Raw genomic sequence first — 27425 nt, forward strand, 5'->3', positions numbered from 1 at the left:
GATGTAGCTTAAGTTGGGATATTTGCTGTTTCCGACCTGTTCATTCGCCATAACTTGATATTGACAGCCATCGGGGTTAACAAGAGCATCTCATCAGAGGTATTCAGTTCCCCAATTAGCAGGCCACATGCAGATCTCCACAGTTGAACGATTGGGTCTAGTGCTTGTAGCATTCTAACGTGTTCTGCTGCCCTGGTTCTGCTCTCCAGTATATCGTGCATTGCTGTTTTAGGGTCTGATCTAAGTCCCAGGCCAATTTCTCCTCCTGACTTGGTTTCTCGTGCTGTCAAACCATGGGCATTGCTGCTGCACGGCTGCAGTTCTGTAATATGTTGATCAAGGGGTTGTGGCAGGCAGGGCTGTTGCTAGAACTGGAACAGATCTGGGGCTAACCTAATGTCAGGACTTGGGCTAGCTTCCCTTTTGATTGTAGTCCATGAGCTTTTATCCGGAGCTACAACCAACCGGGGCTATAGCCCCCGCTTCCCCCCCTAGCAACGCCTCTGGGCACGGTTTTTGCTTTTGGTCTTCGCCTTTGTTCACCCACACACAACGAAAATTGACCCCCTTGTGCAGAAGGGATGTGACCAAGCAATTTGGGCTGGACTGCCCATTTTGGGGTGGGAGAAAGCCTGATTTGCATATGGTCTTTCCCCTTTTGTATTGGCTTTTGACAGGCAAAGAAGGGTCTGAAGGGTTGCCCAGAGCAATGCCAGAAGTTAAGCTTAATTCTAAATCTTCCAGTCATTACCCCTTTTGATTTTTTGCTTTGCTATAGTCCCCCCTTGATTGAAACCTGGCCCGCGCAGAAAAAAAATCCTCGAGCTGGGATCCTCGAAGGGGGAAAAAGAAAGCAGAACCCCTATTCTTCAGCAGGGGCTGCGCCACAGCCCTGCCTGACCGATGAGCACTTCTGTTAGGTTGATGTAAATTATAAGAGGTGGCGCAGCCTCTCCCGGGCCATTCTATTCATAAGTTAATGCGGTTCTCTAAAGTCAGAGGGGAAACATAACGTATATGGCACACTGATTTTTGCTGAAAGCACATTTTATACAAGACCCAATGGGAAAGGCAGCCGCTTTCTAGAGGCACGCTTAACTAATGAAGGAAACGAAGCAGCCACCAGCGCGACCGTTAAACCATGAAAATCACTTGCGAATGTCTAATAATTGCGCACTGCGCCACCTCTCTGGATCAGACGCTGGGACAGGCGGGTCAGCATTCAAAAGACTCTTAAGAGCAGAAGTGGTGTGCAGCAGATGCTGCACTCCAAAATGCTGCGAAAATCACTCCAGCTCCTCAACAAAAACAAAAAAAAATTCGAAGTGTTGCGCCACAAATTCATTCAGAATGCGTCTTTGAGTCTACGAGGACTCCAAGCCCTCCCCTTCCCTCAGCTGTTGACTTCCCAAGTGTCCTAGACAGCTGCAAGTCTGTGTATGGCTCCCTCAAACGACCCTTCTTGCCAAGGTTCCTTAAGACTGCGGACTTCTAATGGGGCTGGTTAACAAAGGCTCCACTCTGAGGACGGTGTATGCTAGGCTTCAGGCCAGTAAGAACCAGGAGCGGCGCGGCCTGTCGCTTTAAAACCATGTCACGCTCACGCGACAACTGCTCCTCTGTGCTTGTTTGAACGGGCCCTCCCAATTAGTGGGCAATGAGTAGCTCTGTAAAGATGAGCAAACAAAGTGCATTCATTAGCCCCCCCACCCCCCAACCCTCAACGCCCACCCTCTTTAAGGCCCCTGCTACTGGCGTAGAAAATCCCTGAAGTACAAATACACGATATAAAACTCAACATGGGTAAACAAATGCTGGCAAAAGGCCAATTAATGAAAAGCCATTTCAAGAGTTAGAACTAAACTATTAAGTGTGATCCATCTCTCACAGAATTGATTATTGCGCGTGTGATAAAAATGGCTCAATCAATAAGCGGAAGCGAAAAAAGCGAGAAAGGCATGCTCCAGGCCAATTTATTTAATCCACTGTTTTTAAAAAATGGCACATAATTTACAGGGCAGGGGCCTCTAAGCGTTCCCAGAGCGCGCACTAATGACAAGTTCAGGGAAGCCTGTGCGCACATCCATCTCCCGCGCGAACTGCAGGCCGCTGCATTCGCCGATGACGATCTCAGCCGTGGTGAAGACTTCCAGGTCACCAATGACGTGCCCTCCCACTGTCTTTCCGTCCTTGTCAGCCAGGGATATATGCAGATGGGCGACTTCATTCAGCGTCCCGACCAATGAAACGATTTCGAATTTCTCTTCCAGGTGAACGATCTTTAAGAAAAAGGAGATAAAGCAAACATTAGCATTAAATAGCCCATCAATCTGCGGCCTGTTTGCAATTCCCAAACTGCCCCGTGCAACCACTAGAATATCCAACCATGAGAAAATGTACCCCAACCAGGAACGGTTCAATGACACTTCAATGCAAGATGGCTGCCTGGGTTACCAGGGGACACCATCTTAGCCCAAACACCAATAGTACGGCCCTGCATGAGAGAGGGAAGGCTGAAGAGAAAGCATGCTTTCTCTCTGCCTACGCCCCAAGACTATGGAACCTACTCCCCAGCAAGCATCAGACTCGTCCCCACGCGCCTACAATTCAGAAAAGAGCTCAAGACCCACCTCTTCAAGGAGTCTCTCCTCAACACCTAGGCCACCACATTGCCCCTCTTGCCACCTGGCTCGCTAGACGCCACCCACCCCTTTCCTCCCCACCAACCAGTACAGCTGTACCCCTCCTCTGTGCCTCACTGTATCCTACCCCTCCTGTATATCTGTTCTTTTGTTACCTCTAAAAAGCGCTCCATTATGCATCTGTACTATGTACGCCTCTGTAAAGCGCTCGGTTGTGTATCTGTATTGTTGTGTACTCTGTAAAGAGCTTCCTTGCTTCTCGAAGCTAGGTTCGCGCTCAATAAATAGCATAATAATAACAATAAAAAAAGAATTCTGAACTCAATAAAGCTGGTCTAAATAATTAATTCACATATGATATTTCAGTTTCCTTTCGTGAAATTTCTCTTGGTTTTTAAGGCGCGGTAAACAACTGTCAATTTGTTTTGTTGGTGAATGGGAAGTCATTCAGTTTAAAGCGATGTAGGCTTTTGGGGTAACTACTTTGGGTCGCTAGACAGCACGAATGTATGAGCACCTTTGGCTTTTCATTAAGTAATGTATTCATTAAAAATGGTGATCTTTTTTCATGATTGCTTTGTATGTATAATTTTGCATTTGTTGGTATTCTATTCCAACGTGTTAAGAGTTCTTTAAGCATTTCCCCTTGAGAATACGCTTGATGCACACTACGTCTGAGGCAGGTCTGAGGCAGCACAAGACCTTGCCCCAGCACTGGCCCAATGTGTGCTCTTAATGCAGTAACAATACCGCCCCTTGGCCTTTGCATGGATATTCATGCACCCAAATGGTCCTGTATCGATTTGTATTCGAGGACTGCTCAGGTCAACTTGCACTGCATCCCTCAGCCCATACTAGCATGCAGGCGGTTTATCCTAAATGAATCATGACCATTCAACAGCAATCACTTTATGTCAAGGCCTGATCATTGGATCAGTAGAGGGCAGAGAAGAAAATAATGTGGAAACAATTACCAATACTGATGCATACCAATTCAGAACTACAAAGGAGCAGGTATATGTAGAGTAGAGAAGTCAGACTTCCTTACATGGGCACGTGGGATTTTGCAACAATCACTGCAGGGGGTGTCAGGCATAAGACCAAAAAAAAGACCTCGAGGACAATTGATTGCAACCAAAAGTTCTGAAACAAGGAAGAGCACACATTACAAAAAAGCAGAGTGAGTGAGAGGTGTGGAGGGTGGCCGGTGGCGCATGGTGGGGTCTCCATGACATACGCCAGCAGAAGCCTCTGGTCATTTAAAGAGATATTTAACATATGTTTTAAAGAGGTTTTATTTTAGACGTAGTCAATTAGAATACCTTGTTTAGATGCTTCCTGCATTAGACAGGGTTATTTAGATGTTACATCAGAGATTTGTTGCAATGATAGAGCCTTGAAGCCAACCTTACGGAGGGGGGCCCGACCGTGCCGCAACAAATTGGGAAATTGGGAAATGGTTAATTTCGCACCCTCTGAAAAATAAGCTGCATTGGGGATGGCGAACATTGTCCAAATTGCTTGAATTTACGGAAGAAGACTTCAGCATGGTTAGTTTTTTTTGTACTCCGTAATCTGAGAGATTTGTAGTAAAGCATCCTGTGACTCCAGCCGATTTCCTAACTAACAATAATCTGTGTGTGTCTGTGGTTTGACTCACACACCTGAGATTATAGGAGGGTACACAGTGCGCGTAACCACCTCATACTTTGACATTTCCATTTGTGTAAAGTGCTACAGGGCAGCAAAATACACACCATCCCTTTCCTTCTTATTAAGAAAGATTGCCAACTAGTGGTCTCAGTATCAACAGGAAGACGATGCCTGTGCCTGAAACACACCCCACCTCTACCCGCACACAGCCAAAGGGCTCTGAACACAAACTTCTAGCATAAACTCAAACAACGATCACACACCCAATGGTACGCATAAACCTGCACTCTAGGAATTTCTCGCTCAGCAAATGAAAGAGTAACATTTGCTCTGCTCACTCTGCTTCTCCCGCCCTAACCACAACCCCAGCATTCTGTCTTGCATGACCCAAAGCACCAGGAGGCCAATACAATGTCACATGCTGGGCTATGATAAGATCCAGTAATGTTAAATAAAGGAAAACCGAAATCTCTGCATCGTCCAGCCAATCAAAGCTGAAGAAGGAGTTGACTATCTCCAAACTGAGATGAAGGACAGAAAGGGAAACACAGCATATTGATCCAAGTTCTATGCCTGGCCAGAAGCATCCATGATACAGGAGAATCCCGCAATGGCCTATGTAGCAAATGCATGGGCTAGCTGCTCACGAGGACTAGAATTTCAGGCGGGAGAGGAAAAACAATGTCACCTGGATGAAGATCCTCGGTCAATGCTGTGAGTGAGTGGCCAGTATCTGCCCTTTCCACTGTGAGCATCCCCTTGTAAACAAGGTCTATTGTTGATTAGTTGTGTCCACCTGAAATTAAGCATGTTTCCTGGTTGGTTAGCTGCTACCTCTGCACTCCCCTCTGCCCCCGTTCTCCTAGGGAACTTCTTCTGCGTTCACGAGTGGTTGACTTTCAAGGTACAGGACACGTAGTGGTCACAATAGTGCTGCTGGGGGTGGATGGGATGTGTGGAGCTCGACCCACCACACATGCTCTCATTCACACGCAAACAGACAACATACACTCACACTCTCTCATGCACCAAAACATTCACCTAGCAGTCAACACAAATACTTGGTGTCCAGTGATTTTAACGATTACAAAAGAAAAAAAATTACAGACAAACAATTTGGTTGAAACAAATACCGAAAATTATTTAATTATATATATGGGGGTGTGGTGAGGGGTTAAAACGGGTGGGTAGGGGTTTGGGGAGGGGTTCATATAAGGAAACCGGATGCTTGGGGGGATCCGTCCCCCCACCTCCAGAAACACTATTTTTTCGACCAAATTGCTTCACTGTAAATGTTTTCATTAATTTTGTTTTCGTTAAAATCACTTAGATCCACATACTTGCATGCAAGCAACTTTAAAACGAACACAAAAATACACACACTGTGCATACATATAAAAACATTAATAACCTTCTCGCTTACCTGCTAGCACCCTCAGCACTCCGTCGCTGCTATACACGATCGACTGATCTGCCTCTCTTCTAACCTGAACACATTGACAGACAATCCACCTCGCCTGTCCGTCAACATGGGGCACACCCTATTAGCACAATCATGAGAGGCTGCAGGGTCAGACTTCCTATGCCCCGCTGGCCTCTCATTATTGTGCTCCAACTCTTTTATGGAGCCCAAATGACCATACATTGCAAAATAAAATGAAGGTCAGAGGCAGGCAGCACAGTCCCTATGCAAGAAATGCACTTGGATGGTCTGCGAAGCCTGGCATTGTGCTTTGGGGGTGAGAAATGTATGTTAAGGTACATTATAATGTTGCTCTCTATGTGTACATCCCGCACCCAAAGCAAGGTCATGGACCCCCTGTCCTGGTCATCAAGAGTCATTTGCCGACCCACCTCTTCCCAGAATGATTCTGAAAAAAGTATCTCTTCCTGGCTGTGCCCTTGCTGGGCTCCTGGCTGGATGGCAGCATGCCCCTTTACACTACCCCAAGACACTGCCCTATCAACCGTGTCTAGTTGACACATGGGTTAGATAGAGTTGACATGCTCTGTTTGGACTGAAGGGCCGATCCACACACCTGGACAGCCCAAAATACAGGGGGCCCTTGCCCCACCATTTCAGCACTCCAATAGAGAAGAACTCCACATCACACACAGTCCGTCAGATGAGGCATTTGGGATTAAAACAGGCAAAGCCCAACAGACAAGTGTGATTGACACTAGATACTAGTTTGTCTATTACCCAGTACTTCAACTTGCACATTGAGCTCTTAGGGGGCTTCCGCATTGTGATGAAATGACTACTGCTCTGCAGAAGTACAGGGATGCGTAGTGGCTAAACTGCCTCCTCAGCCCCACACTAACACTAGCCAGCAGCAATCCCAGTCATAAAGGAAAAACAGACACAGGCCAAGGGGTATGCCGCTTTTCCCTTTTGTAGTAATGTGGGTCGAGGGCAGCCTATACTCTCAGTACGGGTGTGAAGCGATCACAGTAGCGACCCAAACAAGACTCTCAAATAAAATAATGTCTAATCGAGGTTCTATATATACTATAATGAAACAATCAAGAATGTGAATGTCTAACTAGAAAAACACCAACAAAAACCTATCCCTGTGGAAAGACGACAGAAAATGCAGAACTTGTAGAGTATAGCACTGTGGGTACTTGAGCCTGGATGATCAGAAATGCAACTGCAGCAATGTCCCTTTAAAGGATATGTATTTTCAAGAAAAGGTACAGAAAGGGGTTTCAAAGTCACTCTGGGCCCAAAAAGTCGACATGAGGGACAGGGCCACTCAACATTACCTTGTTCTTGATCTTGGGTGGTTCAATAGTGTTGAACTGGACTTCTCTGCTCTGTCCTTGAAGTGGTTTTGAATCACATGGAAGGGACTGCATGAATACATTGGGACATACGCAACACGTTTGTTACACACGTGATCTATTTGAGAATAGTCACATGATCGAGCAAGAGGACCCCATGTGACCACTCCGTGAAGTTGCTTTATGGTAGTATGAATCCTTACACACAATAATGGTTGGGTCTGACAGCAGATATGTGTAGATGATTCTACCAGTTAAGGTGAAGTCACTTTACATCACTCAATGTATTTCATTTAGAATTTTACTCAGTTATTGTCGAATTTGACGGCATGAGATCAGCAGCCATAGTCATTGTGGATCTTTAGAAAGTATTTTTTCTATTTTGTGATTGCAGAATTGGTATTTCGCTCACCAGACTTGGAGTTAAGCAAGTTGAGATAATTAAAAGTTTGGGGAAATCTGTGCCATACACCAGCGACTTGAGTCTTTGGGGAAACAATTTAAAAAGCATAAGTGAGTAAATGCTATTGAATATGTCAAATTCAACATATGATAAGAGGATTTTGAAGTAGATGGAAGATACCTAAACTTTAATAACACGCTTTCTTTACAGTTTGGTTTCCTTGGATAGGAAGATTCAAGCAGTAATCATTTGATTTAGCCAGGTATGCTTCTAGAAATGTATTGAGTGATACCACTGCTTGGAGTGTTCACTAAAAGTTAGATCCACGACACGTGTAGAACTGATTTGGGTGACTAATGGCCGGTTCTGGTCTTTGAACTATACTAAGGGTGTTGTAGTTCATCACCCACTCTAGGGATACTAATGATACATCACAGAGTCTAACATCTTACATTTACGGCATGGGGACTAGGTGATCTACATAATACACAGCTTAGTCTGTAAACCGCATGGTTCTTGATCAGGTGGATTGGTGGAAGATTGTATATATTGTATATAAGTGAGAAACTGTATAATTTAGAAACTGGGCCATTTGTGTGTTTTTTGTCTGCGGATGTTCACTCCTGAAGAAGGGGAATATATCCCCGAAACGCGTAGAGTATCACTGGCTGATAATTGAATATGTTAAAGAATATTGAATACAGAATATTGGAAGACTCCAATGGAATTCGTATTATGAGATTGTGTCTCAAACTTATTTTGAACTCATTTCAGCGTTTAATTTTGAACTTAATTTATTCATGCATGAACTATTTGGCTGATCTTTCAGCATTAAGGTGTGCAGGGGACAGGAGTGTCCATAGTGTGGACACTCTACGTTTCATATTGTGTTACGGCTTTGTGTCAGGGCTGGTATTCCTCCCCTGCACCCCATACATTAATTGATTCTATCTACTCACAGTTAAGATTTGTAAAATAGATTCAGTGTGCACCGATTGATGTAAAAGTGTCTGTCCTTGCAGTCAAACAGGGTACGAGATGTGGCGAGTAAGCTTCAAGACAGAGCTCTATTTGGTTTTATGTGGCATTCAAAGTAATGTGGCTCGAAGGGGCGACAAGATCGGGTTGGTAGTCGAGTCGGTTCAAGACGATGTTAGCACTGGGTTGAGTTGGTGTTGGATGATGGCTTCCAGCCATTGGAATCAAGGTTTGAGTAGAGTTGAGGAGACGTCCTATTGGTTAAAATGCATTGCTCGAAGAAGCAGCGAGTCAAAGGCTTCCACACAGGGAACCACTGTTCGAACCAAGGTGGTGATGAGCGCTGCTGATGCAATGCGGTGTCACGCTAGTTCCAAGGCTGCAAGCATTGCTGCAAAGATGTGAAAGAGTGCCAAAATCAGCACTGCAGGTCCTGCCAGATCAAAGGGCATCCAATGTGGTTCAAAGCTGTCCATACAGGATTACGGCTGCTCCTGGGCGTTCTGGTTGCTGTGAGCATCAATCCTTGGGCTGCAGGACAAGGCAAGTCCTTCTTACTCTGCTCCTACCAGTCCAGAGTTGGGACCTGCAAAGGTTCCTTAACCTCCAGTGAGGAGCATGGCTTCAGTGCAGCTGACAGCATGACAGGCCTTAGTTCAACAGCAGTCACCACCAATGTGTCCTGGTATTGGTTATGGACCAGAGCTTTCCTCAGCCTTGGATAGCTCCTGTCTTTACCTCCATGGCAAAGTACTTTGAAATGGACCGCACTCCCAACAGGGATCTAGAAATGTATTTTTTTTGGTGTCCAGGAACACGTCAAGGAAGCAGTGTAATATCCCTTCCGTATTGGGCCTCATTCCGAGTAGGGCGGTAAGGGTTAACGGTCATCGGTAACGAGACCGGTGCCATTAAACCCTTACCGCCCTACTACGAGTTCCCTTTGCAGGTCCTTCCTTAACGCCTGCTTTTAGCAGGCGTTAAGGATGGGACCCGCAAAGGGACTCCGGGGTCAATAACGGTACTGTAATTTACGGTACCATTATTGACGCCTTCCCCCTTCCCATTGAGTCCTATGGGGGCTCAAATGGGAATGGGGAATGGCCCTGATGAATTGGGAATTACCGGTCCCTCCAACCTCGGAATGGACCGGTAATTACTACATTCACCAGGCCGGAGTTTGGACGAGTTCGGAGGCAGCCATGCCGCAAATAGCGGTGTGGTTACCTCCTAACTCGGAATGAGGCCCTGTCACTGGGAATTGGATTTATTCCACAGGAAATGTAAGGGACAGGAAGTAGAAAACCCCACAAAAAACAAGATGGTTGGACCCCTTTCACACTTCGGCAACTGTAACTCTGACCCCCTTCCCCAGCTTGTCTTCAAATGCCCTTTGGTGTACAGCATCCCGGTGTGATTCTGGCATCTGGCATATATTTATATCTCCATTTCTCTTTTTGCATACCTCCACTCTTATCCCAATGATTGCGTTGGAAGACGCACTCAAGTCTCACAATGAGGTTCGTGTCAAACCTGAAACCCCCTAGATGGCAACAGATTTTAAGTTCGACTCCACCCACAAACCAGGGACCACAGGCACAATTTTTGGGTTCCTTGATTCCAGGCTAAAGTAGCCCCCATTTGGCCTCCATTGGAATGACCACTGTGCTATGTTTATTTCCTTCCCATCCCTACTCCCTCACATGTTTATGGCGCCCTGGGTAGATGCCCGTGTCACTCTCTTCGGAGGTTGAATTTTGGCTCTTTCAAAAAGACAGAAAATCAGAGTTCGAATGAGGTCTGAGGGGACCACAGAATAAAAGAATATGAAAGGTACTTCCTTACGCCCGCCCCCAGACCATCGTCCTGCGAGGGAGGTGGGGGTAGTCATTTTCTGGCCCTACATGCTTTGGGTATCTGAAAGGTACCCGCAACAATCACGTCATGCCTTATAAGGGGGTCTACAAATGCAATTTAGTTGCTTTTCTAACTGGTTTGCATTAGACTCTTCGTTCCCCCTTGGCGGGAGGCTGAGATTTCGAAGTGGCCGTCCGCAATGAACAATGTATTTTACTGAAGATAATATTGCACAAAAGATGACAGATTCCTACGGGGAAGCGCGTTTCCCCTGCTGCTACTGCAAAGAAAGGCAGAGGGAACAGATTTTGGGAACATCTTACATTGTGGCACTGCAGCATTTTAATTAGATAATTAGGCAGGAAGCACTCCACGCACGATCTGCTGCCACTCGCTCTCCCTCTTCCCCTTCCCCTCCCCCACCCTCCCCTCGCAGGCGCGCGCACGCGCCCTCTCTACGCATAACTGCGACATAACCGGGGCTTCGGCGGAACTGTCAGGTACCTCATTAGTATTCGTAGCAGTGAAATTGGACAGTCTGAGTGTTGCTTTGGTGACGCTGCCCACACAAGTGATGACAAACGGAGCTTGCAGCTTCTTGTCCTTAACAAATTTCAACAAAGAGTTGACGATTTCTTCTCCCGGTCCCAGGCGGAGGGCGTAAACAGCGAGGGCGCTAGGTCCGTCCTGTGCGGAGAGAAACAGCGCAAATAAACACTCAAAGCTTGGTTCTACCTTAGAATAAAGTCGACAGGCTGCCTTTGAATTTACTGCAATATGCTGATGCCATCGTCGCATAGCCTTCAGCCGGGCCATTTCTATCTGTTCTTACAAAGAGCACAACAGACTAATTCACTAACACATTTAGGTTCGGGTGTCCCCACTAATAAGAGCAAGAATACATACATTTAGAATTAATGTGCACCTACGACGTGTGCAAACAGAACTCATGCAACATTGTCAGTGGCGTACCGCAAGGATCGAGCTCATCACCTCTGCTTTTCAATATATACATGGCCCCACACAGGAGAGTCATCAAAAGGCACAGCTTCACCTGCTACAACTGGACAAACGACACTCAAATCCTTTTCAAAATGGCTTCCAGCAAAGACAAACGCCACTCTCCACAAATGCATTGCCCAGGTGAATACTAAATAGATTGTAAGTATGCAATTGTACATTCATGTAATATTGTAAATTTATTCATGTAACATTGTAAGTCTCGCATATACTTTCTGCTGCGCCCGGTAACCTATGGGTCTGGAGCGCATTATAAATAAATAAACAAACAAACAATACATGGATGATGGATGCCAATATAAAACTAAACCCAGATAAAATGGAGATCATGCTCTCTTGACCCAACGTTCACGCCACTTACAGCAATCCCTTAGCCCACAGAAACGGGTACCTTTCTGGAAATATCAGAAGTGGTCCAGTATTTAGGCATTTCGGAGAATGGAATAATTCTGGAAACACAAATCAACACAGTAGTAAAGACATGCGTCCACCACCTAGACTCAGTCATACCTATAGTGCCCTTTTCACCTCACCGCACAGGGCCCTCACCATCATATGGCAGGTGATATGACGAATTGACTATGCCAAGAGCATGCGTCTTAGCATTGCTCAATTTGCAGCAAAAATATTTTCTAGCACGACTGCCACATCGGGGGACAGCTCTCCAACCACCAATGCCACTGCACACTGCTCCACCCCACCAGTTCCTATTTGGGGATTGCAGTTGCAATTCCCACACGTGTATTTGCCGTGGTGTGTGCACCACCTCTGCTAGATGTGCCGTTTACAATAATAATTCAAACAAGATAACATAGTCGTAGTGTCTTGAAATGAAACACCAACTGTCATCGCTTTTATTATTTTTATCTTATTCTGTAGATGGCAAGTGGAACGTTTGCACCAGCTATTCGCTGAATAATGGCAAAAAACAGCTTTTTTTCATGTAGTAAAGGGATGGAAAAATGCAGAAAAAAATCCTTACTCAACTTGATTAACTTGACTGTCGCCGCCTCAGTAATATCTTCTATAGGTCGGCACGCCTCCTTGACAGTCATCTTTTCCCCTGGCCTTGCCCCTCTGGTGGTGGTGGTGATGGCCGATGACTGTCCTTTTTTGCCCAGTCTGTGCGGGGGAAGGGCCAATGCTGTTGCAATAATAGCACTGGAGACTGTGTGACACCAATTGCAGTTATGTGCCAGGGTGTGTTTAAGAATCAATGGGTAGACAGCCTGGAGCATCCCTGCGTACTGGCGTAGCTCAGGTCCATCAAACGGTAAGGACCTGGCTGTTCAACTATACTATACCGAGCCTGAGTACTTTATCAATTGCATACTGGACTTCCCGTCAAAGCTCCCACTGTGATTCAGCCCTAGGCACCCAATCTGATAATGCTCCGTGGGGTCCAATAGAATATTGTGGCACTGTGAGTTTGCTGCTAGGTACCCTGGGTAACGTTTATCCAGCCCAGATACCCGATGCAGTCTTGGCTCTACAGTGATTTGCCCTGATGCTCCCAGATATGGCACCATGAACACAGAGCAAGCAGAGTTGTTCCTAAGGAGCCCGCCTGGATCCTGCCACCGATTGATTCCCAGGAGAGTTTAAAGGAGGGATTCTATGTCAATCATGGTCTATTTGTTACCCACTGATGCATGTTGCCTATGCATTGTTTCTCACTTCTACCGAGAACCAATCACTGCACACTGTCCACTGCTGGAGCTATCAGCCCGCACCAGGATGCCTCAGGACGTCTCATCAAAAGCACCACACCTGAAAAGCATCCCGACTGAGACACATCACCACAGACATATCAGATGGGTGCTCGAAATTGCCTACCAGGTCCTCCTCCACTAACCTTACTGGATTTACACACATATATATATATATATATATATATATATACACACACATATATACACACACACACCCTCTCTATAGATCTCCCCCCTATTGATCTCCCCACAACAGACATCAAACAACAGAACACTACACCCTTGTAACCATCTTACATACCAACCCCCGGCCAAAGCATTGAAGCAGCACAAGCACTCAAGGCTTCCCTATGGGCACAAATGTTTCTTTGCTCTCTATACAGGCCACTCCGAAAGCTAGCAGCGCACGGAGCGCGAGGTACTTGCAGTCTGCATGCATCAACACAACAGCAAACTTGATCTTTCATTTTCGGCATCTTCCCACTAACTTAATCGCCCCGGCCCCTCTCTTTCGGACCCACCAGAGAACCTGGAGACCCTGCAAATGGCAGGGGGACAGATAATTTCTTTCGCTTTTCTGCAAGGCGAGGCCAATGGCTTTCACCTGTTATGCAACGAGCAAAAACAGAATTCACTTTGTGGTGAACCCTTTATAAATGGTCAACGATACATACGGATCAACAATGCAATGAAAACATCAATGACGCTGTTGTTTTTTGTAATGTAGAATGCGCAGTGAACAGAATCCCTTGTACGGGAAGTTATTTTTTGGCAGATAAAGAAATTAAGGCACATCAGGGTAAAATCATTTCTTCCAAGGGAGACAATATTTGTTCAACTGTGAAAGCTGAAATATGAGCCATGGGGCCTCATTACGACCCTTGCGCTCCCGGAATGAAGGGGGCCGGTACGGGGCCGGCCCCCCTTCATTCCGGGAGCGCGTATTATGAGGTTCCCTTCACGGGACCCAGATCAGACGTCTGGGAAAACCAGACGTCCTTTCCGGGTCCCGCGAGGGGAAGTTGGAGGTAACAACGGGACACTTATAATGTGCCCGTTGTTACCTCCATCCCCATTCCCATTCCCATTGAGCCCTATGGGGGTTCAAATGGGAATGGGGAATGGTTCCTGCAAGGAGGATTTACCGGGTCCTCCTATGTCGGAATAACCTGGTAAGTCCCCATTGCAGGAACCCGGTAAAGGAGCCCGGTTTGGAGGCAGCCATGGAGCATATGGCATGGCTACCTCCAAACCCGTAATGAGGCCCATGGTCTCCGGATTTGACAGTCTGCTACTTTGGTTTCACACCACATCTCCTCCCACACACCTAGTTTAGAACATACAATGACTGCAAACAATGTGATCAGCCATTCAACTTGGACCAGCAAGACATGCATGTTATGTGGTCAGGTACTGTACTGTCCAGGTGTAGACCACTACCCTGATGGAACAATACGAAACATCTTGTAGCATTGTTCCCTTGATATTGATGTCATCAAACATGTTGTCAATCTCTGGTGTGGCATAGTCTCTGTGATGGGGTTTGCAGCACAACAAATGCCAATCACAAATATTTTATGTTTTATATGCACTGTAATTTGTTAATAAGCAGTGTCACACTAGCGTCTACCGGAAATCCAGAACGGTTGCCTCACAGTGCGCAGCCAGGCAGGCCACGGCACTGTGTGGCAACACCAATGACCTGTCGTGCTTTACAAAGGACATGTCATATACACAACATAATATAACAAAGTTGTCTTTCAAGAGCTAACTTGGTACTACATGCTCAATAAATTGGAATTCGTGGCCGCAACATCGCTACAAGAACCAATCTAGCCATATATAAGAAATGGTTATAGACGCTTGCTATCCACAAGGACTATGATCCAATCACACAAAGGAATATGAGAACAGAAGAAAATTGACTTTTCTTTTGGGTAATTCAGTGGATTGCTAATTTCGATCAAGCGATGATTTTTCTGGATCATTTAAAATTCCTTGGCCACACAGATCGGGGCAAAGCTTGCGTGATTGATTCTCCTGGGCAATGTGTACCTTTCATTGGTGCACGAGGTCTGGATCATCGTCAACCAGTCCTTGCATTTTAGACAAGCAGAGTTTGATTTCTGGGACTCGCCGTTTCGTGTATCCCATTATTGGGCCTGTAGTCCTCAGAACAAGGGATTATGTTGGCAGAAAACATGAGCCGCCGAAAGAGACCCTCGTGCAATGGGCCATTTGCAACATGCCATGCACCTCTCAGAGTCTCGGCAGAACAATCTACTGCCATTGCAAAAGCCCTCCGAGAATGGGCGGCAATGCACAGAACTAGAATAGAACCCAGGAGGCGGCGGCCCGCATACCCCAAAGGTCTCTTTCGTAATAGTCTTCGGAATTTAAGAATAAAATGGTTCTTGAGTATCAAACTCTGGGACTACAATGAGGAGTGCAGCTCGGATCTACTGATCTTTCATGCTGCTTCGCTTCATGCCCCTCTTTAAAATGCCACCCGCCCACAAGGTGGAAATAGCACCCTGGCGTGGACCTGCCCTTTCCATGCAACCTCTTTGCCCGTGGAGCTGAATAATTGTGTCAGTGGCTTAAACATTACGGTTCAATTTGCTTCTGTTTAGCATGCATGAACTACACGGCATCCCCTGGGAACAGCAGGCAAACAATATTAGGTGTCATGAGGCTTTTCTTGGGAGCCAGATGTGGAAGCCGCTCATGAATTGCTGCAGTGTTTAGTGGACAGGAGGGGGGTAAAAAGGGCTGATCAGTAATATCTCGTCCGAATTCAATGGATGCTTTTAAAAAAAATGCAATAATGCTTTTTTAACGTAAACATTCGTTTTTTAATACAATACAAACGTGTACATCTGACAGTGTTTGCGTGACTCAACCGCAAGTCAGAGTAAGGTTTCGGTTAAGTTTGGAAGCGGGATAACAGAGCAATCATACCAGGAACCTTTGTCATTGGGCCTTTTTGCTTTGCTGTCCGACTCGGATAACCGACATTCAGTTAACTACAACCCCTGATAATCTGTCACCGTTGGGTTCCCAATGGCCTGGATAATAGAGCTTTTACTGTAGTACTAGTTCCTGAACTATATGGCAAACCGTGAAATAGAGTTTATTAAACATAGAAAGGCTTGTGCGCATGACACCTGCACATGCAACGTAAACTTGTCAAAATGAACAGCCAGTTAGGCATGGCACCCATTCACGTTGGCAGTCAAAACCAGGGCATGTATTTCTTGCAAGCTGTCACCAAGATTGCAAATAGTTCCACGATGTAGTTCGAACAACTGCTATTATCAAAGCAGGTAACCTGAGGAGCGCCACCTTGCCCCGAGCATAAACAGTGAGGTCTGGGGTGCTCAGTGCAGTTGCTGCAGCTTCAGGGCCTTCTCTCAGGGACACGTCATGAAACTGTCCTATAGTCTAATCACCCCAAAAAACGGATAATGTATCCACACATTCTCCAGAATAATTGGTGGCTGGTATGTTGCATGCAGAGTTTTTAAGAGAAGATATAAACACGGTTTGAAAGTCCAAATGAACACCTTTCATTTTCAATATCCAGGGCTGCTGCCCGCTGTAGTCAGGCACAGTGCTATCATGTGGTGGCAAGCACGGCATGCTGCCCGAAGGGGCACATCATGCACCAAGCACATTTAGTGCGCTCCAGGCTCTGCACTGAACTACTAGATCCTTCAATGAGGAGGCTGGCAGGGCGTTCGTAGACTGGCTCCACCGCTCTCTTTGCCCGGTTAAACATCACCATTTAGAATGCTCACTGACTGACAGCAGACGCAGGTCCGCGGATTGCTGTGGCTTTAGACATGAGGTGGGTCATCCAGGCCATCCTGTGGTGCGGGATGGTGCGGGATTAGGCAGCAGAGGCAGCACCAGCAATGAGCAGGTACGCGTGGAAAATGTTGCATGCATTGATTTATGTCATGTATGTATGTGTGCTTATATGCCTGGGAAGGGTTTTGTGTAGATATATAACTGTGACAACAAGCATGTGAATGTGTGTTTCTGTTAGTGTGTGGCCAATGTGGTATTGAGTAAAAGTCAACTATTGGGCCTCATTACAAGTCTGGCAGTAACCCGCTGCTGCTACCGGCGGGTTGCCGCCGGACTTGTAAACACCGTTTCCGCTGCCTGAGATCCCAGTGCCACTAGGCCATTACAGTTCCCAGCGGCCTGGGATATCAGGCGGAGGAAACTGTAAGTCCCCATTCCCATGGACTCCATGGGAATGTGGACACAGAAACACTGGCACCGTTGATAACGCTGCTGCTGCTTCTATGAAAACTCTGCGGGTGGGGGACATTAAGTATGGCAGGTCAGACCCGTCGGCCGATACGGCAACCGCCCGCAGTGTTGTAGTGTGGCAGTACAGAAAGGCTGCTGGTGCGGTGCGACAGGCACCTTTATTTCGGTCCGCCATGCTTGTAATGAGGCATATTATCTCGTTGTGGGTTGTCACAGATGGCCTCATAGACACAGGCTAGAATAACGGATTTTGTGGTTTTTATTTGATTTTAACAGTAAGTATATTGGGAGGAACTGGGGCAGTCTGGCTAGAGGTGGTTCCTATTGCTCTCTTAACCTTCCTGTATGCTCCCTTCACCCTAGTCCAGGCGTCCCTAACCCCATAATGGGCCTCATTACAGGTTTGGAGTTAGCCATGCCTGTAATACAGGCAGGCTACCTCCAAACTTGCAAAATAATCTGCCACCCATGAATGGGCAATTACCGGGGTATTCCGGCCCTGCCGAACCCGGTAATTGCCCTTTTGCGGGTGCCAGTATCTGGTGATCTCAATTCCCATTGAGCCCCTTAGGGCTCAATGGGAATGGGGATGCCTGTAGCACCGGCACCAATTATTACGGTACCTGTGCTACAGGCAAGCTGTGCTTGCAGGTGCCTTTCATTCCACCAGGCCAGACCTGGCTGAATGAAAGGCACCTGCGAGCACAACCCCGAGTTTGCCAGTCCGGGTACAATGGTACCGGCAAGCTTACCGGTACCGTTGTATCCGGACCAGCAAACTTGTAATGAGCCCAATGTTTTCCAATATTGCACTATTGAACAGTAAACTCTTCTTCTTGCTTAGCTGATGGGGGTAACCTAAAGGCTGTGGCCTTATCTAACCTCCTCCGGAACTTTCTAACAGATTCTCCAGCTCCTTCTGATGGCTAACTCCACAGGTTCTCTCCACTCTCTCCTCCGTCCCTTTCACTCTCTCTTCTCCCACTGTTTTCTCACTTGATCTTGCTCGTCTCCCTCTCTTCCTCTAGCTCCCTGCATTTCACCTCCACTCAATTTTTCTCCACTCGTGTCCTCTCACCTATCTACAATCTCTCCTATCCTCGCCCTTCTCTCACTGCTCACCCTCAGTGCCCTTGTCTTAGCACCATTTATACCCCCTATGTGTCCTGACATTTTCACACTCTCCTAGCTTCTTCGCTCTGCCCTCAACCCTCACCACTACTAACCACCCTCTCCCACCAACATAATGTCACACTTTCTCAGTCTCAGACACTTAGAGCATTATTCACACACTCCCCCTCACTCTCTCTCTAAGCTCTCGCTCACACAATCCATTACCTGGACTCCTACCATTGACAGTCTCTTCGACACTCCTCTTAACCATCCGCTCTCCACCACTTTGTCTCTTATTGCACCAACTCCAATCCCGATCTTACCTGTATACCTTTCAATCAGGTCTAGCTGGCTTGGGTTTATAGAACAGCATGCCCGGCACTGTGTATCCTCTCAGTTCCCATTGAATTGTCTGGGCCCCTACCCTAGTATGCCAATCACTTCCCGTGCTTTCCCCAGGGAGTCAGGTTTGATTTTTGAAGTCTTTGAATAGTCCGGTTTGCTTCAGAAGCGAGGGAGAATCACCTGGGTTGGTGGTCCCTGGGGGTTGGAGACGAGATGTCCTCTGGTGAGATACGGTATTCTGCCTTCCCCTTTCATGAAGAGCGTTCTGTTCCAGGGGTAGTTATGGGTTATTGTTATCCCTGTCCCATTGATAAAGAGAATGAGAGTAGATATTATTAGCCCCAAAGCATCAGAAAGAGGATGAAGAGGAGAAGGGTTAAAAGTGTGGTACCCTTGAGAAAGACATGTTATCCCCCTTATCCTATTGAGAACCAACCAAACCAGTCTCTGACCTTTATGGGTTATTATAAAGCTACTCCCCTCCTTTCCCCACATATGACAATTAACAGTATTAAGACGAAGCACCACCTAAGAGTAATAAACACCACACTCTTTCAGCACTTTGGTAATGGGACGAGGAAGATGCATATGAGGAGCCATGAGGGTCAGGCATGTCCCTTTAATTATGGTCAGGCAAGTCTCATTAGATATCCACACCTGCAGCCTATCAAGGAGCTGCACATGTATAAAAAGAAACCTGTCCAGCAGAACATTGAGCAAGGGGGAGGTCTGTGTGGGAGAGACCAGCAGGGGACCGAGCTTCAGAGGAAGCAGCCATGGCGGGATCGGACGAGGAACCAGGACGGCGGCAAACTGCCCAGAAAACTTGCACAGCCTGTAGCCAGTGGGCCGTGCAAGTATTGCAGATATGGGAGCCTCTGTTACAGACGATTGGCAGCAGGAGCATGCAAGAGAGGACCATGAGACAAGGGTGCCATCCTTGTGCAGAGCGAATACTGAACTGGATGACACCCTAAAATTAAGCATTCAAAGTGTTGATTTGATTAAAAACCTTCATAGGACAAGCAAATAAAGTGAATAACCCAAATGCTCGGATGAAAACGAAGTGCAGAAACAGCACATGTGTGACAGAGTACCACAAGAAGGTGGGTGTGAGCAAAACCCCCTTAAATTGAACTTTTATGAATTAATGCAGTGTGTTAAGGCCAAAGACTGCAAATGATGTGTGACAAGTAATGACAGAGCCAAGAGGCATATAAGGAAAAACCAGAAAACTGAAAATCAACACATCAGTCAAGAGGCCGAGAATTCGGGATACTTGTTGTGCGACCTGTATTGAGTGGACCGTTTGGTCTGACAACTGTGCCTAGCACCAGTGAGCCCTAAATTTTGAAAACCCAAAGACATTCTGATATCAAATTAAAGTCTTGGGGAAGGGAACCCTGAGGGGCAGAGGGGTGTTTAACAGGGTGGGTCATGAGATGGCTGGCCTGAAGAGGGTGATGAGGTGGTTCCAGCATGATGAGGCTCAATGGTCTTTAAAGTTAATTTCACATAGTCACACAACACAGCATTTTGAGGGTGAGGGGACTGGGTTTGTTGTTTTAGTTTAGTTTCCTAATCAATCACTTAACCGAGAACGCGTAGCAGATCTTTGTTCAAACGTCTGACTTGAGAGGCGCTTCTTTCCTCTTCAGTGGGATTGAATTGTTTTCCCTAAGAGAATTGTGACTTCATTTTTTCCTCAGAAACAACAAGAGGAACTTGGGTATTTTGTACGTCAGAATGACACCTGAACAACCTTGAGTAACAAGACAGAGTCCCTCATCCATGGAGTGGGGCCTGGCAGCGCTGAAGCACCCTGTTGTCACCCTTCTAGTGGGTCTTCTTAATGAGGCACAACCTTGACAATTGGTTGTTTCAGTGCATTCATAATGTCAAGAGTCACCTACTGAATAGTGCCATCCTACACACAATTCACCCGAGAGTCCTAGAACTGTCATTGTGGAAAGAAAAGCGCATTTTCAGAGAACATTACCCCATACAGTTCACCAAAGCGAGAAGTAACAGAGGTGCGAATATGTGAAAATGTGTGTTTTCTTCACATAGGCATTTTCTGAAAATCAAACACGATGCTTTTTCATCTATAAGAGAGAAAACAAGCATTGCCAAAGACGTCAGTTCGGCTTTTCTATAAAAAGGCATGTTTCCTTTATTTATATACTTCGAACATTACAACTTTTATATATCACAATTTCTTACAAATCATCCTAATAAAATTATTAATGCATCATTACCTGTCCTATGCATTTCTTTTAAAAAAACAAGGAAACAATAACGTGTAAATTCTGGTGGTCACCAGTCAAAGTTTATTTGTTCGACACAAAATCATTACAAACATTAAAAAACCACTCAAAAGCAGTACAACATTCACCTTTTACAGTTTGTTGTAAGCAGTATTAAAATACAAATAAAACCTAGCCAAAGTTGGTAAAGTTTAATTTAGCAAAAACCATTCAGTAAGGAAAGGCCAGCCAGAAGACAGATATAATGAGGGACGATGTCCCTGTGGTCCTACTGTTCAGGCTGCGGACGACAAATGTGCAGAGCACGCTTCCGCCGCCTCCACACCTTCCAAATAAAAGTATAAACAGCAAATTGTGGAAGAGTAGGTCCAAACCAAGACCTATTGCAGAGGAGTAATACTAGCCTGAAGCAAAAGGGGCCTAAAAAGACTCGGCTTTAACCGGCTGTAATGGCCCAAGAAAACGTAAGGAGCCACCGATGTCTCAGCACACAAACCTGTGGGGTGTCAAACCATTCCTACTTTCTGGTAAATGATTTTAGGGGAATGAATTTCACATGTAGGCTGTACGTTTCTGGGAACCAGATGCCATCTAAACATGCCTCATGAGCCTCATAACACTTCACATTGAATCAGAAGCTTTGCCTAGGCTTGATCATGCTGTCAAGAACTTGGCTAGAGTAACCGTCTCCCAATAGAATTCTTTAATGAGTTTACTGTCAGAAGAGCACATTGTATCAGGGTCTTTCCATAAATACATTTGGACAAAGGGCTGATTAGGATTCTTCAAGGAGCACATGGCAAGGAAGACACAAACTGCTTGGTACCAACTTTCCTCCCTGCGGACAATCAAGTCCTTCATCCCAGCAAACAACTTCAGATCTGCTGTCCAAGCCTTTATCCTCCCCTGCCTGGATGGTGGCAATGCCCTGCTGGAAGGCCCTCTTTCGACCACCCTGGCAAACCTAAGATGTGTCCTATATTTTGCAGCATGACGCATCAAAGGACTACGCAATTTGACCAAATCACCCCAATTCTCATTGAAATGCCCTGGCTACCGCTGCAAGCACATATCACCTTCAAATCCTGCTGCATCATTCACAAGGCCGTTGCCCTCAAGTACCCAAATTAACTCATGTACCAGATCAGCAACTCCATGGGAAGTAAGGACATGCGCATACTTGCAGTCTTTGGCCGGGGTAGAAGGAAAAGATCTAGTAGACAGACCTTGCCCGTCTACACCCCCAGAATCTGGAACCTCCTCCCTGTCAACAATAGACTCACTCCCTTTGCATCTTCATTTCAGTAAGGAGCTCAAGACCTTCCTCTTCAAGGAACAGCTTTTCCCCCCCAACACTTAGGTCCACAAACACTCCACACATAACTTGAGACTGGGCGATTTGCTGCCCCTTTTCCCTCCTCTTGTTGCTTGTCAATCCCTTGCTGCCAATTTGTCTGCCCCTTTCCCCTCCTTCATTGTTAGCACCCCGCTCCTTTGTATCTTTTCTTCCTTCACTGTATACTTCCCCTCATGACTTGTAAAGTGCTCCATTGTTTCCAGAGATAAGGTCAGCGCTCAATAACTACAATAATAATAATAATAATAATAATATGACTCAACCCCGGCAGAGATTGGGCACCCCCAAGGCTGTCATTTTCTGTAAATAAACCTTGTACGCTGTGTCCCCCTCAGGGATCCTGAGCAGTGCGTTTATCATATTCTTTTCACCACTTTGATGGGTATCCATCTTTGAATGCCCCTAGAGGTCACTGCCCTGGAGGACCTCTGCAATCAGCATTGCCTTGTGGGCCTACATTGGCGCTGAGATTGTGAACTTGTTAAAGGAAGGAATGATTTGAAACAGTTTGTCTTATTTATTTGAAGAAAGCATTGGTTGGAACCACAAAGTGGTATGTGGTGAAACGAAATTACAAGTTTGAAACAGAATAAGTCTCCAATTTGAAACTAGTAAGCAAGTATTGACGCCAAATACACATTTGTTTTTATAATGAGCGTGGATCAAAAAGATGAAGAAAGATCATTATAATGTTTATGTCAACCTCCACAAGGTTTTTTTTAGGCAATTGTTATTTCTTCCTGCCTCAAGTCTATTTTATCCTCCAACATTCCTAATTATTTCTTAAATTAGCACACAGAGTTCATTGTTGACCTCTCAACTAATCGGAATACTCAGCCTACAGTCAATAACTACTAGTATTGACTGCATTCTGAACATTCTGGGCCTCATTACGACCCTGGTGCTCCCGTAATGAAGGGTGCCGGTACGGGACCGGCACCCTTCATTACGGGAGTGCCTATTACGAGGTTCCCTTTCTGGGACTCGGAGCAGACGTCTGATAAAACCAGACGTCCTTTCCGGGTCCCGCGAGGGGAAGAGGGAGCCAATAACGGGCCATTTGTAATGTGCCCGTTATTACCTCCCTCCCCATTCCCATTGAGCCCTATGGGGGCTCAAATGGGAAAGGGGGAATGGTTCCTTCAAGGAGGAATTACCGGGTCCTCCAATGTTGGAATGACCCGGTTATTCCTCATTGAAGGAACCCGGTTTTGGAGCCCGTTATGGAGGCAGCCATGGCGCTAATAGCACCATGGCTACCTCCATACTCGTAATGAGGCCCTCTTTCCTTAAAAGGCAGACAGGGAAACAACAATGCAATTTCCAGGCAAGATGCCTTTAAACAAGACACTTTTGCTCTGGGAGGACCTCTTTTCGCTGCAACATCCTTTTTAACACACCAAAGCAAAAAATAGGGCAAAAACGTTCACTTTCTTATAGAGAAACCCTTTACTTTTGCATGCCACCTAATACACGTTCATGCTCAAACTGCCTCAGTTTAATCAAATTTGCAAATAACATGCTTAACGTATGAAGACACCCATGTTATTTAAAAACCATGTTTAATTTACTAACTCATTTTGCCAATTTACTTTACTCACAATTAAATGAATGTTTATTTTTACTTAGCCATCAACACTCCAAAACATGTATTGCTGTTTACTACGTGCTAACACCCTTAAAGACCTTGCTTGGGATAATGACCACCACCAAATGATGGGCCGCTGGTTCTTTTGTGGATCTTCAATTTCAATTCTTTAATGGATTCTACTTATCTGTTCCATACTATCCTAGTGGCGGCCTAGTTCTGGACAGTTCCTGGTCTAGCTCAGTTAAAACAATCTCCTCCCTTTTGTTCTGCTAGCAGATGCCTATTGCCTCCCCATTCCAGCTTTTCCATCATTCTTCAAGCACCAGAGATTCATGATCTCCATGAAATGGCGCCCCTCGCATACCTGTTGTGTCATTCTCCCGACATTGATGCCATTTGTGTGATTGGGATCCTGCGGAGTCGCGCAATGGTGCCTCTTGCGCCGCCTTTCTCTCAAACGTCATAATTGACATACGGCAATAGATGCACTGTTGACACAGCCATGTAACTCCATTACTGAGTCAGTATTGATGAATACTATTACAGTTATGTGAAGGGGGGACCGGATCAGCGTGTCCCTCATCGAATACATTTTTGCCTGCAAAAACACATTACATTTCCAATTTTGCAGGCTGGGTGAGTAGATTTATTTTTGAAATGTGTCTCGTTGTAACCACCTAGTTAGTTTCACACTCGGCTGCATGCACATATCTACAAAGGCTAGTAAATAAATGGAATCTCCCCACTGGGGCTGCAAATCTTGTTTTAGGGTTGTGCACTATTTTCTAAGTTATTAGGGTACACGAAGAAAAAACAATGTTTGTTTTCAACCGGTGAACCTTTTCCAACTACTCTGGACTTTACGTCACCAGACTGTCTTCAACAAGGTCAATGTCCTTTCTCGCCGGCCAATTTTCCACAAGGTACATTTCACTGTCCTTTCACTGGCCAGGTTTCCAGGTGGTAAGCTTCACTGTCCTTTCTCACGGGCCAGCAGGGGTGTTGCTAGGTCTGGAAAAGACCTGGGGCTATGCTAATGTCGGAACTGTCGTGACTGGGGGCTAGCTAGCCTTTTGGTTGTAGCTCCTGAGATTCTATCAGGGGTTACAGCCAAACGACCAGGGGCTATAGCCCCTCAGCCCCTCCTAGCAACGCCTCTGCCGGCCAGTCCTCCACATGGTAGCTTCAGTGAGATGCACGCGCTCCAGGCCTTGCGCGATACACCCGCAACCCCATCAGGAGTGTCTTCAGAGCTGAGAAGAGGCACGGCACCTTATTAACTGCTGCTCAGGCTCATCCTCCTCTAATCCACAGCTATATATCCTCGATGATCCCTTCAGACAAATGACACATTAATCTATAGATTCAGAATAATTCCTCTTTGTAATGCCAAAACATGCCTGTCGTGTCCGATACCGTATCCAAGAGCAAACCACAAAGCCGGCTCGATATTACAGGGACAGATTTACTGGCGCGTTTGTAAAGGGCAGCTGGGAGAGACACTGAGTGCAAGAAAGAAGTGCCCGTGCCAAATTGCCTGCATTTATGAAAGCTGGCTGGCATGTTGCACGCAGGGTTGGACTGGGGCATCAAATGGTCTCCGGCACCAATGCAAAAGTGGCCCACAGTTGCAAATGTCAATTCATTCCATGTATTTATTTAGCACCGAAGCCCGCAGGCATCAGGGCGCATTACATGAAGACAAGGACGACAGAAAAGTGACGGGACAGTAGAGTAAGATTATTGGTTCTGAGTAGATTACATTACATGGACAATAGTGGACAAGGGGGAGGTTTCTGATAAAATGTGATGGAAATTGTGCAATTTAAAGAATATGCATTCAGCAACAACGGTCAAAACTCCTAGCCGCATAGTGAAGTAAATCATCAAACTGGCACACTGGTCAAAAAAAGTGGCTGACTTTGACCCAAAAAGCGGGCCCAGGCAAGCATTTTGCGTTTTCGGTTCTGGCATCGCCCTATTGGCGTATAGGCCAGTCCGAGCCTGGTTGCACACTAGCGAAGATGACTGCAGGGTTTGCGGTGTGCTTTGTCCGTTGCATGCATTTAGCAGCAACATGCACAAGATAAGAACGAGACGCTACCATGGGGGCTGATTTTTGATTCTCACTCTGGGGGCACATTCTTTTTGTTGTGTGTATGTTGAATCATGAACCCCAATGCTGCAAAAGTATCAAGATGTGCACCAACAAGCGGGGAACGGAACCCCTAGACGGAGTTTGCGGAAGCGTGGGATTTTTTTCAATGTATCTCAAGGAGTTACGTTCGTCTCTGCAGCCGGACGTAGTGTAGCATCACATAACACAGCACAGCAAGGCATAAAAGCTGGCGAACAACAAAATAAATACATGCATTTGTGAATGGAGGATAGCACAGGGGCAACGCACTGGTCTTGGAAGCAAGACCACACTGAGCAACAGAGGTTCGAATCCCGGATCGTTCTTACAAATCGAACTCAGGTGCGGTATTAGCCGCGTTATAAAAAAAAACAATAAAATAAAAAAATAACCTTGCTGATGTCTCCAAAAGCACAAACGATTGACAACCGTTTTTATTGGTTAGCCTGCAGGGCAAGTTATGGGAACAGTAACCCACTGCCAAACTATTTTACCTTCCACCCTAACCAACACAACTCCAGCACCGAAACAGAACAGGTTAACACAATAGAATGTACACCACCCAAAGACACATGTATCAACATTGAATGTGCCCAAACCTTTCACATTCTCCTCAAATACCACACTGCCAGACACCGCAGCAACCACATAAGCAAAGTACATTACCATCTGGGAGTGCACATTAACCACTGCACCAGATGACTCGGAAAGTATCTAAACGTACACACAACAAAGAGCCCTACCCTTTCAGACAATCACACACCAACATGGAAACAAAGTAAGCTTGCATGCGCTGTTCCCTCCATTCCTGCGTTAGTCACCTAACTTGCCTGCTGATGCGACAAGACACCATGAACATGGCAGATGTTGTGCTGCACAAAACCCCAGAGCATAGCAAAACAGGGCCTAGAAAAGAAGTTTCCTCTAACAGCCCTGCCCGGCCCAGATACCTCTGCTGACGTACAGCAGCACAGGAGGGAATGAATGTTGGTTCTGCTACAGTCTGTCTGCTACACTGGAATCCCTGCAGCCCTGACTGGCTGATGTGAGTATATATATCCTACCTACAAATCGTGATATGGAAGGGGGCAGGGCCAGCACTGCCATAGTTTAGATCAAGGTGACAGCCCGGGGCTACACCAATACAGGAGCATGAGGGGGAGCGATTTCGTCCCTAATGACATTAGCTCTGCCCCATTGTAAAGCAGGGTTTTTCAGAGAACTGAACTAATTCGAGAAACTTCCAATTCTTGCAGGCAAGGCACAGTGAGATTCAATT

The 27425-nt window shown here is 46.1% G+C and overlaps 1 protein-coding gene across 1 annotated transcript in view; it reads right to left on the minus strand.

The window, feature by feature from the left end:
- Positions 1-1962: 1962 nt before the first annotated feature.
- LOC138468540 (bifunctional protein GlmU-like) overlaps positions 1963-27425 on the minus strand; it is a 552534-nt gene continuing 527071 nt past the window's right edge. The window contains exons 3-4 of the mRNA XM_069609022.1: positions 10825-11007; positions 1963-2279 (exon numbers count right to left, since the gene is read on the minus strand). Of these exons, the coding sequence (XP_069465123.1) occupies positions 2028-2279; positions 10825-11007 (435 nt within the window). The 3' untranslated portion in view covers positions 1963-2027. The remainder of the gene's footprint in view (positions 2280-10824; positions 11008-27425) is intronic.

Source organism: Ambystoma mexicanum, chromosome 4q (assembly GCF_040938575.1).
Source record: "Ambystoma mexicanum isolate Mex_15411 chromosome 4q, UKY_AmexF1_1, whole genome shotgun sequence".
NCBI lineage: Eukaryota > Metazoa > Chordata > Amphibia > Caudata > Ambystomatidae > Ambystoma > Ambystoma mexicanum.